Source organism: Osmerus eperlanus, chromosome 12, assembly GCF_963692335.1.
Source record: "Osmerus eperlanus chromosome 12, fOsmEpe2.1, whole genome shotgun sequence".
NCBI classification, from domain to species: Eukaryota; Metazoa; Chordata; class Actinopteri; order Osmeriformes; family Osmeridae; genus Osmerus; species Osmerus eperlanus.
This window is the reverse complement of record NC_085029.1, coordinates 12,938,803-12,957,574: the sequence shown is the minus strand read 5'-3', so window position 1 is coordinate 12,957,574 and position 18,772 is coordinate 12,938,803. Positions and strand designations below refer to the sequence as shown.

The 18,772-nt window shown below is 47.3% G+C and overlaps 2 protein-coding genes across 4 annotated transcripts; one reads left to right on the top strand and one right to left on the bottom strand.

The window, feature by feature from the left end:
• Positions 1–409: 409 nt before the first annotated feature.
• htra1b (HtrA serine peptidase 1b) lies at positions 410–12,608 on the top strand. 2 transcript variants are annotated; one of them, XM_062474891.1, is made up of 9 exons: positions 410–1,029; positions 4,273–4,372; positions 4,624–4,828; positions 9,265–9,459; positions 9,722–9,754; positions 10,575–10,689; positions 10,817–10,874; positions 10,980–11,075; positions 11,912–12,608. In XM_062474891.1, the coding sequence occupies exons 1-9, from the start codon at positions 570–572 to the stop codon at positions 12,078–12,080; spliced, it is 1,431 nt and encodes a 476-aa protein (XP_062330875.1). In that variant the 5' UTR covers positions 410–569; the 3' UTR covers positions 12,081–12,608. The 2 variants fall into 2 exon arrangements, with proteins under 2 accessions (XP_062330875.1, XP_062330874.1); XM_062474890.1 differs by having other exon boundaries at positions 10,575–10,701.
• A 2,336-nt stretch (positions 12,609–14,944) lies between these two features.
• On the bottom strand, positions 14,945–18,375 carry c12h10orf88 (chromosome 12 C10orf88 homolog). 2 transcript variants are annotated; one of them, XM_062475322.1, is made up of 7 exons: positions 17,708–18,375; positions 17,327–17,524; positions 17,107–17,176; positions 16,774–17,007; positions 16,224–16,416; positions 15,782–16,031; positions 14,945–15,303 (listed from the first exon to the last, which is right to left on the bottom strand). In XM_062475322.1, the coding sequence occupies exons 1-7, from the start codon at positions 17,872–17,874 to the stop codon at positions 15,072–15,074; spliced, it is 1,344 nt and encodes a 447-aa protein (XP_062331306.1). In that variant the 5' UTR covers positions 17,875–18,375; the 3' UTR covers positions 14,945–15,071. The 2 variants fall into 2 exon arrangements, with proteins under 2 accessions (XP_062331306.1, XP_062331305.1); XM_062475321.1 differs by having other exon boundaries at positions 15,782–16,022; positions 16,209–16,416; positions 17,708–18,369.
• Between the last annotated feature and the right edge of the window lie 397 nt (positions 18,376–18,772).

The following is an 18,772-nucleotide window of genomic DNA, read 5'->3' as shown; positions in this document are numbered from 1 at the left end:
AGATCGATGCTCAAACTGCATGAAAATGCCTGAAGCACAACTGAGGTTAGACCAATCGTTTTTTTGAAGTTTGCACAACTGTCTTTGAAGCAAGTTCCAAGATCAATGCCAGGGCAGCAAGTATTGTCGTAATCATAACAATGATCGGATTGTAACCTTTAAGTAATCATAATTTTTTTAGACAACATTTTGGAATGGAGAAACGGTAGCGTGTGTGTCTGTGTGTGTGTCTGTGTGTGTGCGTGTTTGTTGTATTCTGACATTCATTTTGTTCTTTTGTGAGGGGTTGGGGTGTGAGGCATTTGTGCTTCTCCCCCCTGTAGACGTCATTCCAGTCAGCCAATCATCTGTCTTGTTTATACTGACTACAACGTGTCGGTTATCTTTATAAACTTCTGCAACTCAAACATACAGCTACATATTCTGCCGTCTGGTTTGATAGATGAACTAAGTTGACGTTAGTTTTGTAAGAGGCTGACCATTATTTAACATTTATTGATTTTCGTTATTGTCTAAAGATAGGTCAGATAGCGTCGTTAATTTTAAGAAAAAAAGAATTCTCAGCCATTATGTTTTGGTCCATTTTCTGCACAGGCATTCTTATAGCACCTTTGGTTTGCGAGGCAAGAATATCCAAGCGATATGTAATCGGTTGTCCAGAGAAATGTGACAAGAGTTTTTGTCCACCGATCCCCGCTGACTGCCTGGCCGGGGACATCCTGGACCAGTGCGACTGCTGTCCGGTCTGTGCGTCCGGAGAGGGCGAGGCATGCGGCGGTACAGGGCGGCTAGGCGACCCGGAATGTGCTGACGGGATGGAGTGCGTGGTAACGGACGGAGTTGAGCCTTCAGCAACTGTCCGCAGGCGGGGAAAGAGCGGCGTATGCACATGCAAAAGTTCGGAGCCAGTGTGCGGCAGTGACGGGGTGTCCTATCGTAACATCTGTGAGCTGAAGAGAGTGAGCAGCCGGGCACTGAAACTACAGCAGCCTCCGGTCATCTTTATACAGAGAGGAACTTGTGGTAAAGGTATGTGGAAATATTGGGGTCTGAAATCAGAGCGCTGTAGAGAGTGTGTGATATTTCACAATTCAACTATGTTGGTCATGAGGATAACCAAACATCTGCTGTGAACTTTCTCTGCAGCCTTGGCCCGACATAAAATCTTGGTCCTAAATGATGTATGTGTCTGAGTGATAGATCGAAGTGAGTGAGACATGATTGTGCATGTGAACCCGTTTGACCTTGAGACCGAGTGGAAGACTGAAAACTTTTAATGGTCGAGCCCAGACATCAGTTTCAGGATTCTTCCCACCCCTACACCCCTCTCCTCCATAATGTTCTCTCTGTAATTAACCAACTGGCAGCCATCCACATGCTGATGGTTGTGTTTTTATTTGGCACTACACAAGCTGTAAACCTCAGCACCTCAGTCGTGTCCTGTGCCCTTGTTTATGCAGCACTGCTTTTCATCCGAGATCACCCTCCATGTTATGCTAAGAGGGTCAGAGCTAGTTGACTTGAAGCCAGGATGATCTGGGTTCACTGCAGTATGCAGTGTGCTTGGGTCTGGATCTCATAAGCTTGTGTGATGCTTGGCTGAGAAATGAAGGTGTTGAAGGGACATTCACAGTCACAAGCACTGAAAGTTAATACCAAACTGAATCGCATCATCTCCTCCTTAAAGCTTGATCTCTCCTCTCCAGCCAACTCCTCTCAGTGTTTTCGGCTGCATTTCATTACTGGAATGCAGCATCCTGTCCTTGTCATCTCCTTGGCATGAAATCAATGTGAAACGGTGGAAATGCAACCCTTAGGTACAACAGACAATCGTAGCTTTCCCCATTAGGTCAGATGATTAGTTTACATTCAGTTTGACCTCACTGGGGTTAAAATAGCTCCATATGCCACTAACTGAAACCAGACCAGTCTTCAATTATCAGAGGTTTCCTGCAAACCAAGCCAAGACAGACATGGAAGTATCTCACACTCTCTTTCTTTCTTTCTTTCTTTCTCTCTCTTTCTCTCTCTCTCTCTCTCTCTCTCTCTCTCTCTCTCTCTCTCTCTCTCTCTCTCTCTCTCTCTCTCTCTCTCTCTCTTTCTCTCTCTCTCCTCTCTCACACACACTTATAATGTACACTTTTGCTCTGTCTCCTTCTCTCTCTCTCTCTCTCTCCCTCTCTAGCTCTGACACATACACACATTTAGATCGAAGTCTTCTGTCAAAGGTATTACATGATCTTACTCACTATATTATTCAAACTCCATTTTGGAGTGAATTGTATAACAGGTTTGCATACAGATCTAGGTCAATTGGTTCATTCTGACCCATTTTTAGTTGTCATGAATGGACTTGTTCTGTACTATATGAATGTGATTGTCAGGTTTGGGTACAAGATCAACACTGTTCTTTCAGCAGGTAGATGTAGATAATAAATGAGTGGATGAAAATATCTGAATTGAAGCAGTAAGCATTCCTGAAGAAATGTCTGCAAAGATCATGATGTTTACACATCAGGAAACTATCATATTTAGTCACTTCTCTGTCCATTGGGATTAAACCCTGGTTGAAGCCCAAGCATTTACCATTAGACCAAGATACATCCCTGTGGTTCAAAGAGTTGGCTCACATGACTCAGGAAATGCTTCCACATCACATGACCACGGCACCTCCTTACTGCTAAACTGTCGGTTTGAATGGCATGGGGCCTGCTGTGTGAACGGTTGCCCAGTCAGACTGACACAAACACCATTCAGCGGATGGATATTTTCCTCTGCATTCTCCCTCCCTCTCTCCCACCCTCCCTCCCTCTCTCATTCTCTGTCTCCTTCAAGCAGCAGGAGCTGGCATTTATAAACCAGGTTGAAAGTGCTTGCAGCTCAGTCAACATTAGTTTAGCGGTGGCATAGAAAAGTTGGGCAAAAACGTACACACACACTACACACTCACACCAAAACGCACACTCTCAATACAGCTGTGCAGGCGGACAGCATAATCACTCCCTTCACTGTACTACCAAGGACCAGGAAGCCACAAACCCAAGAGTAGACAGGGAGAGAGTGTGTGAACAGTATGTGTGGGTCTGGAACGGTCTGGAAGATTAGCATCATGGATGAGAGAATACAGTAGGTCAGTCAACTGGCTGTCAGTCAGAGAGGAAGGCAGTAAATCAGCCAGGCAATTAGACAGCCAGCCAACCAGACGGACAGTCAGCTGGTAAATTAGCTAGCCACCCAGTATCGGGTAACTAAAGGGGCAGGAATAGATAGGCTGGATTTGTGTCCTAGATTCAAGTGCAGGTCTGCTACTCACTCCGATATAGAAACTGGAAGGCTGTGTAGCTGCCCTTTGTGTGTGCATGCATGCATCTGTGCGTACGTTTGCATGTTTGTGTGTGTTCGTGCATACTTGTGTGTGTTTATGAGAAAAACGATATGATGTTTTTAGGTGATGAGGTATTAAGATTTGATGAAAGCAGAAGCAGTTACATGTTGTGTCAGGTGTGTAATTGAGCCATGCTTTGCATTCTATGTCTGTCTGTCTGCAATTACGCCATCCCTTCTCAGTCTGTCTCTAATTTTAACATAAAATCTATCAAGTACAGTTTCTACTCTCAACAAAGGGGGATTTTGATGTATGAACTTCCTTTCAGATATGAGGAAGGAATTTCACCACAAAGGGAGTCCAAGATACAATCACAAATGACCGACAGGGCTAGGGTCGCATTTAGAAAATACAGATGTTTTGAGCATAACTGTTTTGAAACCAGAACGTTACACAAGGTGAGTTACATAAGGACGCTTACAAAAGCTTGATCTTGCTGAGTCACATTCTCCCTTGTTAGTTCAGCCTGGAACACTAATACAGAAACAGCAGATACCCCAGGGTTATTACAGATAGACTGGTCTTATCGAGGGATGGTGGAGGGCTGGCGACCCCTCAGTCTGCTGCCTCTATCTCTGTTTACAGTGACATGGACAGGATGTCCAACCTACTCAGGTAGGTCCCGGTCAAAGTAGGGCTAAACACTCTGTGGTGTGTATACATTAGACACCTGTGTTCAGAGATTCTTCCATGCTGTGGAAGTGTGTCTACAGCGCCTTGATACGCTTCTTAACGCTGTGTCTGTGTGTCTTTGAGGTACACACTGGTGACGTCAAACTGTACGCCATCGCTCCAAGAATCCATCGCTTCCTACCGCGTGTGCGTGTGTATGTGCGTGTGTTCATGTGTGTGTGCTGAGTTGTGTGTTTCTGTGATGTGCCCTCCAGGACAGGAGAACCCAGACAGTCTGCGTCACAAGTACAACTTCATAGCCGACGTGGTGGAGAAGATTGCGCCTGCTGTGGTTCATATTGAACTGTACCGCAAGTAAGACCCTCCATTCTCCAGCCAGTAACCTGACATCTGTTCTGCATACACAGGCTCTGGGACTCCCAGGATCATGTCTTTGATAGCTTGACAACAGCTGTGTTGATGTTACAACCATAACAAATGTAACAACAAAAAGAATGTTGTATGTTGATTGCTGATTAATCCCCCCCCCCCCCCCCCCACACACGCACACTTTTTTCTTCATCCCCCTCTCACCCCCCCCCCTCTTCCTCCTCTCGTCCCCTCAGGATGGTTTTCACCAAGCGGGAGGTGGCTGTGGCGAGTGGTTCTGGGTTCGTGGTGTCGGAGGATGGCCTGATTGTGACCAACGCCCACGTGGTGGCCAATAAGCATCGAGTGAAGGTGGAGCTCAAGAGCGGCGCCAGCTACGACGCCAAGATCAAGGACGTGGATGAAAAGGCTGACATCGCTCTGATCAAGATCGACATGCCGGTAAGAGCGGAATCTCCTCCCGCTTACTTCACTCTCTTTCTCCCTCTATCCAATCCTCCCTGTCCCTCTTCTCTCTCTCTCTCTCTCTCTCTCTCTCTCTCTCTCTCTCTCTCTCTCTCTCTCTCTCTCTCTCTCTCTCTCTCTCTATCTATCTCTCTCCCTGTCCCTCTCTCTCTCTCTCTCTCTCCCTCTACTCTCCCTCTCCAATCCCCCCATCCCCTCACAGAGGAAGACAGAAGATAAACACCATTTGTCTGTCTCAGATCATCTTTTCTGCGCCAACACACACTTCATCCATTTATTTATGAACAGAAAATTCCCATGTGAAAGAAAAAACAGTTTCATAACATTCACAGGGCAGCAGGTTTAATTTGAGTGTGGTGAGGCAGCCTAAGCAGGATGCCTTGGCCCCTACCACGATGGACCGTGGAATTTGATACAGTGTGTGAATTCAGTTCAAAAGCATGTACAGAAGGTTTAATCTTTCTGTTCCTCGGTAGTCTACTGGGTTATGAACAGGGTTCAGACATGCTTGTTTTGGCAGCTTTCCTGTGCCTTCCCCCTCTTCCTCCCAGGCTCCCCCTCCCTTTCCCTGCCTCTTTTTCTTCATTCCGCTCTCCTCCCTCCTCACCTCTCTTCATTCCTGTCCCTCTAACCCCCTGCCTCACCCTGTCTCGATAACTCAGTCAACTGAGGTTTGGATGTTTGAGTGTTGGGGAGGAAAAGGTTGTTCTGTCTGTGAACCAGTTTCAGACTGCTCCTTTGTTTGGTATGGATCTGAAGGCTTGTGTGTGTGTTTGCATGCCAATGTGAGTATGTTTGTGCCTAACTGTAGCAGGGTAGCAGGTCGGTGCATGTGCCAGTTAGCCTGGGTTCTAGTACCAGGACTGTGCTTTAAGTACTACAGCGGAGACAGACGGCTGTCAGGCATGTATATGCTTGTGCCCAACAGGCTCTGCAGTCCAGTTGTCAACATGTTGGTCTAACAGGAGGAGAACACATGGCTACCCCACCCTGCAAAAAGTTCAACCTGCTGTACAACAGCTGGGGTGACATATGAAATACATCAATTCAGAGCGGTGTATTCTAGTTCACCAGCACCACAGTCTCTTTTCCTTTTTTGGCAGAGAATTGAACAAGAAGTATACATGTTCAGGGTTGAATATGTTTCAAAGGGAATTCCTCTGGACTTGAATCACTTTTGAAGGCTGTTTTCCGGTGGTTGAAACACAGACTGCGATGGTTAATTATACTGACGGCTTTGTCTTTGAAAGCCTTAAGTTGTGGTTGCCAGGTTTGATGTGGTTGAAGGTGTGATTAGCTACATCATGTTATTGTTTTGTCGTTTAACAACAGTTTGCACAAAAAGCAGAGCTGGGGTGCAGTGTCTGCCCTGTAATCTCATACAAATGGAGGTTTTATTGTGCAACATAGTTTTCTTAAATCTCTTGCATTTTATTTGTGTTACACCAGCTGAAGGGCAGGATCTGGCCTCTACTGGGATGTCTAACAACTAACGAAAGATTTCTCTTCACTTATGATGAATCCAAACATCAGATGGGGTATGCAAACTTCTTCTGGGTAAACAAGGGTTATGTAAACAACAGTTATGTAAACATCTGTTAAGCAAACAACCATTAAATGGCCAACAATTATAATAACAACTGGTAGATAAGCAGTGTGTTCCTGCTCCTTTAGCTTGATAAAAATGTAAGTTGCATGACTAATCCTCACCTCAGTGGGGAGTAGGAGAGGAGAGGAGCAGAGCGGAGAGGAGAGAAAGAGGAGAGGAGAAAAGCAGGCCCGTGGGTGAGCTCTGCATACCTGTGGTTTGAAGCACACTGTCCAGGACGCCAATCAAACAAGATCCCACGAAAAGACAGACGGAGAAAGAGAGGGGAGGGAGAAAGTGGAGGGAGAGGTGGAATAAGTGAGCAAGAAAGTTGGCATCGGGATCACTCGTTTTTGAAGAGTCCTGCATTCCTGCCAACGCTCAGTCTGGTCTTGTCCATCTCGCGTGAGTCACTCGCTCTCTCTCCTCCCCGTCTCCTTCCCTCTATCTCTCGGCCCCTCATCGCTCTTTCCCCTGATGTGTGTGGTAAGATCCAGAAGTAGGTCACAGTCTAACCTCTGTTACTCAACAGTAGATTGATAACACATGTCACTCAGCAGCAGGGGGAGACAAGTGTGTGTGTGTGTATGTGTGTATGTCACCGTGTAGACCTCACGCTAGCTAACCATTTACAGGACTCAGGCTCAGAGGTGTGGAACGTTGTTGAGAGACATCAACCTGAGGTTCCTCAGAGAGATGTACATTTAGCTGCTCCCAAGCCTCTGGAGTGCAAAGGAGGTTACTGAGACCATGCAGGACTAAGTAGACACAGACAAGTTCAATATCATTTCATTTCTTCCAACCCGGGGGCTTTTGTTATGTGTTTATCTTGGTTCATTTTGTTAAGTAACTGTTTGGCTGCTCCAGATAGACATCATGGTTTCCCAGCAAGTGTGTCTGGTGTTGCTTAGTTACGTCAGAAGGTTTGCATTGTTCCAACAGGCAGACTGTGTTCTGAGAAGGAGCAGCCTGACCCAGGCCTGGAGGACAGGCCAGGTCCTGGTTCCGGTCTAACCATGAGGATGGACAAAGAGTATACGTTCTTTGGTATGGATGACAGGACAGACACAGGAAGTGATGTTTTTGTGTCTGTCAGAGGATGACTTACTGGGCTACTTCCTGATACAAGACAACCAATAGCAGGGGGTTCTCTTCAGTGTCATGGGAGAAAAGGCAATCCAAATCTGGGTTGGATTGGCTAATATTTTTAACGTGTGTGAGTGCGTGTATGTGTGAGCCTATGAACGCTAACAGAGCAGAGCAGAAGGAAACAGTTCATCTTTAGATATCTCTTCTCACCACCAACCTGCCAAAGGAGAGAGCCAAGGACAACAGACATGCAGCAGTTCCAGTCCTCCACGCTGACAAAGTTAACCCATTTTTATAACCCTATTCCAAAGTGGAGAGAGAGCAGCCTTACTTGGAAACCTCACGGGAAACTTTCAGTCATCCTTAGTCTTCAAATGATGAAGACACTGCAAAGTTCATCCAGTTTGTCTAGTGCTGACTGGAGTGGATGAGTCGATAATTAAGGGTTATTGACAATGATCATTGATAGGTCCACTTCCTCCCTATGTAGTCTCAAGACAGTACTGGACTCTTATGGCATCTTGATAGAAAAGTTTTTGTGTGTATGTGTGTGCGTGTTTGTGAGTTTGTGACTATGTCTATGTTAAGCCTGTGTTCTGCTCCTCTCTCTCACCAACCGTCTCTGGAGGAGGGGATCCCTCTCTGAATTGCTCCTCCCAAGGTTTCTTCCATTTTTTTTCTTTTGAGAGTTTTTCTGGGAGTTTTTCCTCTTCTTCCTTGAGGGTTTAGGTTGGTTGAGGGGCAGTTCTATGGGCGTATGTGAAGCCCTCTGTGACATGCTTGCGTGTAAAAAGGGCTATACAAATACATTTTGATTTGATTTTGATTTGAGTGTGTGTGTGTGAGGTTTCAGTTGTTCCAGCACCCAGGGTTGAAACTCTGCAGACCTGCATGTGTAGTCCTTACTGACTGCTGTCCAGACACAAATACAAACACAAACATGGTCTAATGCCACACACATGCACACACAGACACACACACACATGCGCACACAGAGACACACACACACACACAACAGGTGTCTCGTTAATCACACTAATAGCAGCAGCCTTGACAAGTGACTCCCTTCCTTTAGACGGCTCCTGTGTCATACTCACACGCAAACACACACACACACACACAAACACACAGATACACACAGCCAGGCCATATCTGAGGAGTTAGATGTCTATTGTAGATGACTAAAATGTGTATGAGAAGGAAGAAGTTGACTAGATGGTATCTAGAGCAGGCCACAGCCGCTGTGGAGACTGACTGGATCCCACAGGAAACTCACATCTCAGTCTGCTAGGATGGTTTTCCGAGGTGTGTGTGTGTGTGTCTGTATGAGAGTCAGAATGTGTATGTATCTAGCCAAGGTGAAATCAATCAGTGTGCGACAGACAGGCATCTCGTCCCTGTGACCTCTCTGGGAGCTGACTGCCTGTCCAGCTGGAGAAGTCCTCAACTCTGGGGGGTTGGTGGGGGACGGTGTGTGTGTGTGTGTGGATTTGTGTGTGTGTGTGTGTGGGGGGGGGGGGGGTGGTGTTGCTATTCCTGTACCAGGTCTGGATTTCTACTGGAAGGATTCTCCCTAGACTGAGTAAAGCCTACACTGTATCTCAGTAGAACCTGACCCCTCAACCTGTCTGTCTGTCTGTCTGTCTGCCTGTCTTACTTTCTCTCTCCCTCTTCCTCTTTGTCTCCTCGTGTCTGTCTGTGGTCTTCCACAACTGACCTGTCTCTCCTGTCTCAGATGAAGCTGCCTGTGCTGCTGCTGGGCCGGTCAGCTGACCTGCGTCCCGGGGAGTTTGTGGTCGCCATCGGCAGCCCCTTCTCCCTCCAGAACACGGTTACCACGGGGATCGTCAGCACCACCCAGAGGGGGGGCAAGGAACTGGGACTCCGCAACTCTGACATGGACTACATCCAGACTGATGCTATCATTAATGTGAGTCTTATGTGGGAACCAGGCACACACACACACAGTTACTTTTTGTGACATGCACCTGATGCTATCACATTAAACACCCCCATGGCCCTGGTCTATATGGGGTAGCTTATGCGGCGCGATGCAGCTGTGATCTCTATCAGCACAGAGCTCTTACTGTGGCAGACAGACTGGGGCTTGTTGTCTCTGACACACAAACAGGAAGTGTCGATCTTGTTTGTGATGAACCCTCTAACCTCTCCCTGTGCTTGTTCATTTACAGTATGGCAACTCTGGAGGACCCCTGGTCAACCTGGTAAGGAAGGACGCCTCATGTTCAAACACATCACACACTATGCTATTGGCATGTTTTAAGTCCAGGATGCGATTTACTGTATTCCATCGGTGATGTGTTTTATGACAACTTGCTCATAGAGACATGTGTAGATGTAGGGGTGTTGGATTGCAAGCATCATGAGGAGTCAGGTGGCTGAGCGGTGAGGGAATCGGGCTAGTAATCCGAAGGTTGCCAGTTCGATTCCCGGTCATGCAAACTGATGTTGTGTCCTTGGGCAAGGCACTTCACCCTACTTGCCTCGGGGGGAATGTCCCTGTACTCACTGTAAGTCGCTCTGGATAAGAGCGTCTGCTAAAATGACTAAATGTAAATCATGGCAGAGGCACAAATGTGCTCTGTGTTTGGAGCATGTCGTTTTTCTTGTGGCTATCCAATCAGATCAGTGTGTGTGTTTAAGACCAGGGTTGGTCCCTGCTCCCTCGGTGGATGAACTATGTTTCACTGGATTCATTCAGACAAGTACGACTCTCGGGAGAGAAGGCGTTTTAGGTTAAGGGCGTGTTGCGATAATGTATGAGGGTCTCACATACCAGATAAGACTGCATGAGGCCTTAGGTAATGCTTGGCAACCTGTCCAGCCTCACAGCTGAGAACAATTTGTTTTCATTAGGTTAAGCGATTGAAAACACATGTTAACTGAGAAAATATGAGTTCATTAGATTTAACTTGGAGACGTGGGATTTATAACGTGTTTATGGCGTTTTAGGAGACTTGAGGAGCCAGGTTTGAAGGGGAGCACTAACAAGGATGTGTGTGTGTGTGTGTGTGTGTCCTGCAGGATGGTGAGGTGATAGGCATTAACACCCTCAAGGTAACAGCAGGCATCTCCTTTGCCATCCCCTCAGACAAGATCCGCCAGTTCATGGCAGAGTCCCACGACAGACAGGCTAAAGGTACAGCCTCAGGTGGGTTTCGTTGTGTTTGTGTGTGGGTGTGTGTGTGTGGGTGTGTGTGTGGGTGTGTGTGTGTGTGTGGTACTACTCACAATCCTGATGTTCACATGTTCATCTTTCTTTATAGGAAAAGCTGCCCCCAAAAAGAAATACATCGGAGTCAGAATGATGAGCTTAACATCAGCGTAGGTCAACGCCTCACCAGTGAGGTTTAACACATACACAGATGTCGCCTTGTCAGTAAACAAACACATCACTAACCAGTATCCTCCTGGTTGCCTCTCACACAGACTTGCCAAGGAGCTGAAGGAGAGACAGAAGGACTTCCCTGATGTCACGTCAGGGGCGTACGTCATCGAGGTCATCCCCAAAACCCCGGCCGAGACGTGAGTATCTCAGCAGGCTGTCTCTAGTCTGTACGATCGTGTGTACCTGAAGCTGACCCTTCCCTCCAGAGTCAGGCTGCACCCTGGGCCTCGGGCCCTGCTCTCCACGTCTGCACCATCTGTTCCCTGGTCCCCCCAGGAACCCTGTCTTTGTCCGTTCAGACCAACGTAAACAGAGCTGGAGCATCTCCTGTGTGGGAAGCGGACAGGCACCCTCTGGGTCTGCAGTCAGAGAGGTGGAAAACAGGAAAGAGGAGATAGATAGGAAACGCCCACCTGAGATCTCTGTTCCACTCGTGGTTCTTTGTCCTCTGCCCTGAGAGAGAAACAGGCCCGTTGACTTGTCATGACCGTGTAAACAGCACGGTGGAACAGTCGCTCGGTTTCCCAGGATGCCCTGTGTTTCTGGAGTGTGTTTGTGGCCACATGAAAGAATGCCTGCTGACAGGGCAGTCTCCCACACTCCAGTCACGAATGGCAGCTCTCTGTGTGGTGGTTTTGTGGGAAGCTCAAGACAAGTGGAGGAAAAAGCAGATTTCGAAATGGGGATTTTAGTTTGTGGCGTGGGAATGGAACTTTATCTCGGTTGCACTGAAAGAAACGGTCAATAACCACTGACAGTAGCTAGGGCAGCCATAAATGTTTTTCTAGTTCTACAGGTGTTGCTTACTTCAGGCTGTCTCTGTCCCTGATGCAACTGCTTATTTGACACATTTGTATTTAAATGACTGTGTTCACTTTTTATGAAGCCTTTTTTGAATGAGGCATTTCTGTACTGCATCTATGAAGAACGGTAGAATAAACATAACAGTATCCTCTCTCCCTGTTCCTTTTAGGGGTGGTCTGAAGGAGAGTGATGTCATCATCAGCATCAACAGCCAGCCAGTCTCCTCAGCCAGTGATGTCAGTGCCGCCATCAGGAAGGATGAGTCTCTGAAGATGGTGGTGCGGCGAGGGAACGAGGACGTCATCCTCACCATCGTCCCCGAGGCCATTGACCCTTGACCTCCTACCAACCCCGAGCTGGGTCTCAGTGTTTCTCAGCCAATCAAGGACTTTCAAAAATATATATATTTGCCAGCTGGGTGTGTGTCTGGAGCCACTCCCACTTTAGAATATGTAACTAGTTTGTCTCCTACTTCCTGAAAACACACCATTCTACGGTGGCCTGAGAGGCCCATAACTTACCTCTGGGATCTGACATCCTTCTAGGGAATGACATGCATTATTTTAGTCCACTCCGCTATTCTTATAGCGGAGTGGACTAAACTATATATTCTTATTATTTTCTGTTCAACCTTGTCTTAAAGACTCTTCTTCTATCGTCAGTGAGAGACAAATCTGTTGTTGTGCTCTGTACGGTCTCAGATCAAACCACCTCAGTCAGTTTGAAGAGAAATGGTTGTTGGAGGTAACCGTAGTACAGTTTCATAGTTGTTGTTCATGTTGTTTTGTTGATAATGTGTTTTTTTATCCTTCAGTTTATGTTTTTGACGACAATTTCACACAAGGAATAAAGGATTTGGAAGTGTTGTTCTGGTCCCTATTGTCCTAGTTAGACCGTCACAGAGTTGTAGGGTCCAGTCAAGACTATAAGTGCTGGCCACTGAACTATTACTAGTTCTGCTTTCACAACAAAGTCCCATTGTGACACATCTCCTCTGGGTGACTGGCTCTCAGGTCACATGTCCTTGTGAAGTCTGAGGAGATTCCTGGGACCTGTTTCGACAGTGTCACAGTGTAGTCATGATCTAGTACTAGATCATAGTACTATGTACTGCATACACTCGATCTAGAAGGTTGTGAGCAGTGCCAGCCGGCACTTTAGATCACGTCTCTGTCTGCAATGTTGAGGAGATGAATGCAGCTCAAGGGTCTTACTCCAAGGTCTATGTGTCGCCCTCTCATGGCAGCCAACAAACACTACACATCGTCTCTTCCTCTTTACAGGCCTGGCGGTGGTCGTGACCACCAGTCATCAAACTTTAATGAGAATGTTACAGCCAACTGAGGACCAATGAAGGAACTTTAATATGAAAACACTGGACCCTATCCTGCGGAATCCTTTCCAGGTTTACAAACAGGACCGTGAGTGACCATGGGTGACTAGGGAGGGAGGGGGAGGGGGGGGTGCAGAGGAAGAGCAGACCGCCTGGACAGAGAGTGGGCAAAAAGGCTGTGTGGGTGAGAGAGAGGGACAGTGAGAAGGAATGGGGAGTGGTTACACTTCATGTTTTCCCTCAGCTATGTTCTCAGAGTGACCTAGCAGGGTGCGACACGAGGTGTCGTACGAGGCTGAATGCAACCATGCATGAGGTGATGTGTTGGCCTATAGGCAGAGGGAGGGGTTTGTTATGCAAGCCACTGGTTTACAGAGAGGAAGGCTGGAACTTGTCCTCCCGCTGCTCTATGGTGCTGGAGCAGCAAGTCTAACTGGACCAGGGGGAGTGATGTCATTTGTAACATTCGCTTCAAATGTCTTTGATTCTGGAATTTATCATCCAACAAAGTAGCGGAACAATGTGTCTGTTGCATGACAGGCTAACAAGATGTTCAACTGCAGGACATCACTTCATCACGACGTACTTCCAGAACATGAGACTATCAGACTAGAGTGCAAGACGTTGATGTTGATATGTTCTGTCAGCGGGCCCGGAGGCAATACAGGACCATCTCATCAGAGTCCTCTACAGACAGATGTGTCACTGTAATTCTCTTTCAGGACAGAGACTATTGCTGCTGTTCCATTGAAGCAAACAGTTTATCAGTGCTCAACCAATACTGTGTCTGTGATACTGTGGATGTTTGAAAACATCCAGTCTCACAACTGAACACTGTCTTTTTGTTACTTCCCCCCTACAATCACACAAGACACTCTTCACAAACACCCACCCTAATGTTGACCAGCTGACCTCTTCAAAGCTCAGTAAAGTTCCAGAAGGACAACCCAACGTCCACACTGATCCATCTTGACTCGTCCCTTTGTCCATTTCCCAAAGCTGACTCATCCGGCATGCAGCTCTGGACCATCATCCAAGCAGGCAGGCTGACTGGCAGTAAGTTGGGGTTATTAAGCAGGGTTGTTGACTCAGTTGTGACCACTTCCTCTCCTCAGTGGCCCAGTCCAGGTTCTGCTCCAGAGCTGCAGCTGTGTCCTAATTCAGTTTCTGTGTGTACACAACACCATGGGCCAGTCACACTCAATTTACATTAAATGTTTAAAATAAAGAGACATTAAAGGGATAGTTAACCCAAAAAACATTACAATCTGATTGAACTGACTTACCTTGTCGAACTTGGGAGTTTGTGAACTTTGTTTTCCAGACCACAGCAGCAGAGACAGGCAGTAGGTTTCCATCCACCTGATGTGGAAATACTGTATAACTGAAACATCTGTCCTGGTACATGAGGCATAAACATGGTCTCACTGTGGTGACTCAGCAGAAAGCCAACCCGATCCAATAGAAAACAGATACACAGGGTCTAGTATATAAATATATTTAATATTCACTCTGGTTCATACAGTTCATAATCAGTACAACATTGTTCATACAGTTCTCAGAAACCGTCTGTGATACTACAGAGTAAGTAAGAGGTTTAACTCAATCACACAAACAGACAGGCAGGCAGACAATAATATTATGTTACAAACATGTAAGTGGTAAAACTAGTCATGACCAGATCAGTTGGAATAGTGCAAGGAATCAAGGACTGGGTCAGTATCTGGGTTGAAGCCAATGAGTATGGATTCAGTGCAGAGGATAAGGCAGGAGCAGGGGACTGGAGACAGGGAAGGGGGTAGGGACAAGGCTGGGGACAAGGCTGGGGCTGGTTACAAGGCTGGGGCTGGGGATAGGGCTGGGGACAAGGCTGGGGCTGGGGATAGGGCTGGGGACAAGGCTGGGGCTGGGGATAGGGCTGGGGACAAGGCTGGGGCTGGGGATAGGGCTGGGGGTTCATGTCAGTGCAGGATCCAGGCTATGACATGAGGATCTGTTATATTCCATTCAGGGTCTGGGGTGGGTGGATGTGGTCAGGGGGGGCTACAGAGCTGGTCTTGGCAGGCTGGTTCAGGGTGACCAGGGGCAGGGCCTGCAGTAGGGCCTTCTGCAGTCTGACCTCCAGGGCGTCCAGGCGCTGGTCCATGTGCTCCTTCAGCCTCCTCTCCATCTGCTCCAGGCGAAGCTCCAGCACCTCCTCAAGCCCTCTGCAGCAGCCCCGCTCCTCACTGGGGGAGAGGGAAGGAGGGGGTGGAGGTGATGGAGGGAGAGACGCAGGCAGGAGAGAAGGAGAAAGAGAGACAGAGCAAAAGAAAGGAAAACACCAAGCATGCATGAATACACAAACCCATGCCACACAAAACACTTACAGTACTTTAGAGCTATAACTCACGGCTTGTACAGTCACTGCTAGACAGACAGCCTCAAACACAAACACCATCAAACCACAACACATCTGCAACAAAGCCAACAAAAGGCCCAGACTGGTAGACACCCGCCTGTCCAGTTAAACAGCTGCCTCCCACCCACTCAGATATGCCAGTCACTCAAACCCATCTGGACTTCATATCCCAGACTGCTTCCCACCCCTATACCCCACACAGGACAGTTACACAGCAGTCAAGACATTAACACGGCAGTTGGTTTTCACGCATAGGTTTTATGGGCCTGTGCCGTTTACAGGCCTCCTGCCGGCCGCCCGCTCACCGCGGCCCGTTAGCTTTCCTCTCCTCCTCCTTGGCGGCGGCGTCATCAAGGCGTAGCTGCGTGACCTGGCCACACACACTCTGCAGCATGGGGAGGAGGTCAGGGCTGAGGGGGCAGAGGCTGCGCCCCCGTGCCTGTCCTGGCGAGCCACTCAGGAAGGGTGACATCATGTCTGCCAGCCTGGCCTGGTTGGCTAGGCTGGTGGAGGAGGAGGGGGAGGGGGTGGGGGTGGTGCCAGCGCCTGTGGACGGTTTCTGGATCAGTGACTGTAGTCTGCAGATGAGGACTCTCATTGGCTAAACAGACACACATTATCTTATATTTTTATGTTTCTTACTCTGATGGTAAGATTAACAAAATGTGAAGTTAAGGTTGGTCAAATTATTTTCTTTACTACTGGAGGAACAGCAATGAAAATGTTTCTTACCTCCGTCCTGGAAAGCAAGACCCGGGGAGTCTCCTCCTGAAAGGGCTTCGTTCTGGGTTGGTGGGACTGGGTCTGTAGGTCCTGTGGTGCCTTGAGGCTGGGCCATGGTGCCTGGTGCTCCAGGGAATCTGGTTCCTCTAGCCAGGGCAGAGAGAGCCCCACTGCCCATGAGGAGAGGCAGGAAACCCCCCAGCACATCTGTTTGATTCTGGGCGGATGACAACAGTCAGCAGTCACATGTCAGTTGAGGAAAATGTCCATTGTTTAGTGAAGAACAAAAGAGCTGTGTTAACATACAATGAAGCTATTGTTTCCTGCCTGTCAGCTTGAAACTGAATTTCTGACGGAATGCAGAAATTCAAATTCTACCCACACTCATCAAACCAAAAATATTTTGAAAAAGCCTGCTTCTTTGCAATGAGCAGTACCCAGACTGGCTGACAGATGAACAACAGACATGACTGATTAGGGGATAGGTATAGCTCAGTGATGGAGCATTTGTCTTCCAATCTAGAGATCGAATGTCCAAATAACAGTTGGATAACAGTGTCTGAAACGTCCTCACCTTCTGCTGGGTCTGTACCATGTCCATGAGGCTCTGAGCTCCAGGTGAGAGGCTGGTACCCATCTCCTGGACCATGGACTGGACGCGCTCCATGTCGATGCTCCGACCCAGGCCCAGACCCAGGTCTGGTCCAGGCCCCGGGCTGGGGACAGAAGCATCTGTAGGCTCCGGAGGTCGCAGTCCCAGCACCACCCTCATCACAGCCACACTGGTCCTCCCGCCTAGGGACAGTAGCTGAGGAAACACAACACACGGTCAGACAGAGAGAGGGTATCCAGTGACTATTAGGGAGACAGCGATTTGATATCAATCCCAGAATTCAGCCGAACCTACCTTGACGTCACATGCTCTGGATGGACAGTCCAGTGCCATGTGTTTCCTGTAGAAGGGCCCCCGTTCTGCACTAGCAAACATCAAACACAGGCCAAATGTGAGTCTGGAGAAACTGTCACACATCTATCTCACTCTCCACTAGCACTGATGCTCATTTTATTATGCAGCCCTGGAATGAATGGGGACCCAACCATAAGAGTCCCTCTATCCGTCCAGCTACCTGTGCTGCTCTGTGCTGGCCTCTCTCTCCCCTCGGCAGGTGCCACAGTAGTCCCCTGACTGGGAGTAGACCTCCACGGTGCGAGCCTCACTGACTACCAGGAGGCTGGAGATGACAGCAGGACACTGAGGGGGACACTGCAGGGTGATGACACATGGAGAGCCCTCTTCCACCTGCTCCAGCAGAACTGGGGCACAGCTGAGGGGAGGGAGGTAGAAGAGTCACACACTTTAGGCTTGTAAATGACTTTGTGTGACATGAACACATCTAGCTAGCAGAACATCCTTTCAACAGCATGGACGGTGGTCTAATTGTTGTCACTACTACTGCCATCTTAAAGTAACGTGATTATTTGAGGAAGGCAAAACCACACACTCTTACCCTTGTGGTGTTTCTCCGTCAGCCTGGCTGAGGTCAGTGTTGCCGTTAATGTGAACAGGCAGAAGAATATCTGCCAACTGATGGTCCTGGGAAGTACAAGTCCACGATGCATGTCCCAAAACTGGTCCGTTTTCGACAGCATTAGAAGACATGTCGGTGTTGGACATGATGCCACTTCTTGCCCTAACCAGCGACACGCTCGGACGGTAGCCAAATAAATCACTGAAGAAAACAATCTTATAATTCTTTATTTGCAATATACGAAAATAGAAACGTAACTAGATAGTTATATCGCCTTAAAGTCTGGCTTTTCAGTGACCGATAAGCCATACGAATGTTTTAACTGATGTGAGTGATTCAATAATATAAAAGCAGAGGCAGCCTACTACCTAATAACGTCTAGCTAGCTTGTAGCTAACATTTCTAGTAGCACAAACATAGCAAGGCAAAACGGTCTTCCGGTAGTCGTCAGTCATTAAAATAATATTTATAAAATGTATATTAATAGCTGGTTTATTAAAGCAGATGAAAGTCAAATTCATACTCAACACATGATCTAGGTTGCTGTGGGACTTGTTTAGACAATTCGTCAATTCGCCGCGACAGTAAAGGATAAAGACCAGACCTGACCGAAGGGAGCGGTCCGTTTCTCGCCTGAACTAAATGTTGTCATCATTCTTGGCAATGTTGTCATAATTTTTGAATCCAAGGAAAATAAGAACTACAAAGGGAGAACTTTCACTTATTTTGTAACTATACATGTAATAAAGACAACTGTGCACATTTTCCAAGTAGGTTGTCTTTATTTTACCCCATATTTTCTCACATTATGCATGAATAAAATATATATATTTTTAAGTGCAGTGAGGATCATTCAGTATTTTGATGACGTGATCCTTTTAAAAGACATTAAACACATAACTGTGAACACATAACTGTGAACATAGTGTAATGGCCACACCTATATCACAATAGGAATGTAAAACACATATTGTAAAATATGTTCTAAATAAGTGCAAGATGCAGTAGAAATTTTTGTTCAACATGTAAAATAACCTTTTTTTT

Bases quoted from the DNA above. Each gene is read 5' to 3' on its own strand.
- htra1b (XM_062474890.1), top strand. From the start codon at position 570: ATGTTTTGGTCCATTTTCTGCACAGGCATTCTTATAGCACCTTTGGTT. The intron at 1,030-4,272 runs GTATGTGGAAAT...TGTGCCCTCCAG, and splicing joins GAGAGGAACTTGTGGTAAAG to GACAGGAGAACCCAGACAGT. The intron at 11,076-11,911 runs GTGAGTATCTCA...TGTTCCTTTTAG, and splicing joins CCCAAAACCCCGGCCGAGAC to GGGTGGTCTGAAGGAGAGTG.
- c12h10orf88 (XM_062475321.1), bottom strand. From the start codon at position 17,874: ATGTCCAACACCGACATGTCTTCTAATGCTGTCGAAAACGGACCAGTT. The intron at 17,177-17,326 runs GTAGCTGGACGG...GATGTTTGCTAG, and splicing joins GCCAGCACAGAGCAGCACAG to TGCAGAACGGGGGCCCTTCT. The intron at 17,008-17,106 runs GTAGGTTCGGCT...GTGTTTCCTCAG, and splicing joins CCAGAGCATGTGACGTCAAG to CTACTGTCCCTAGGCGGGAG.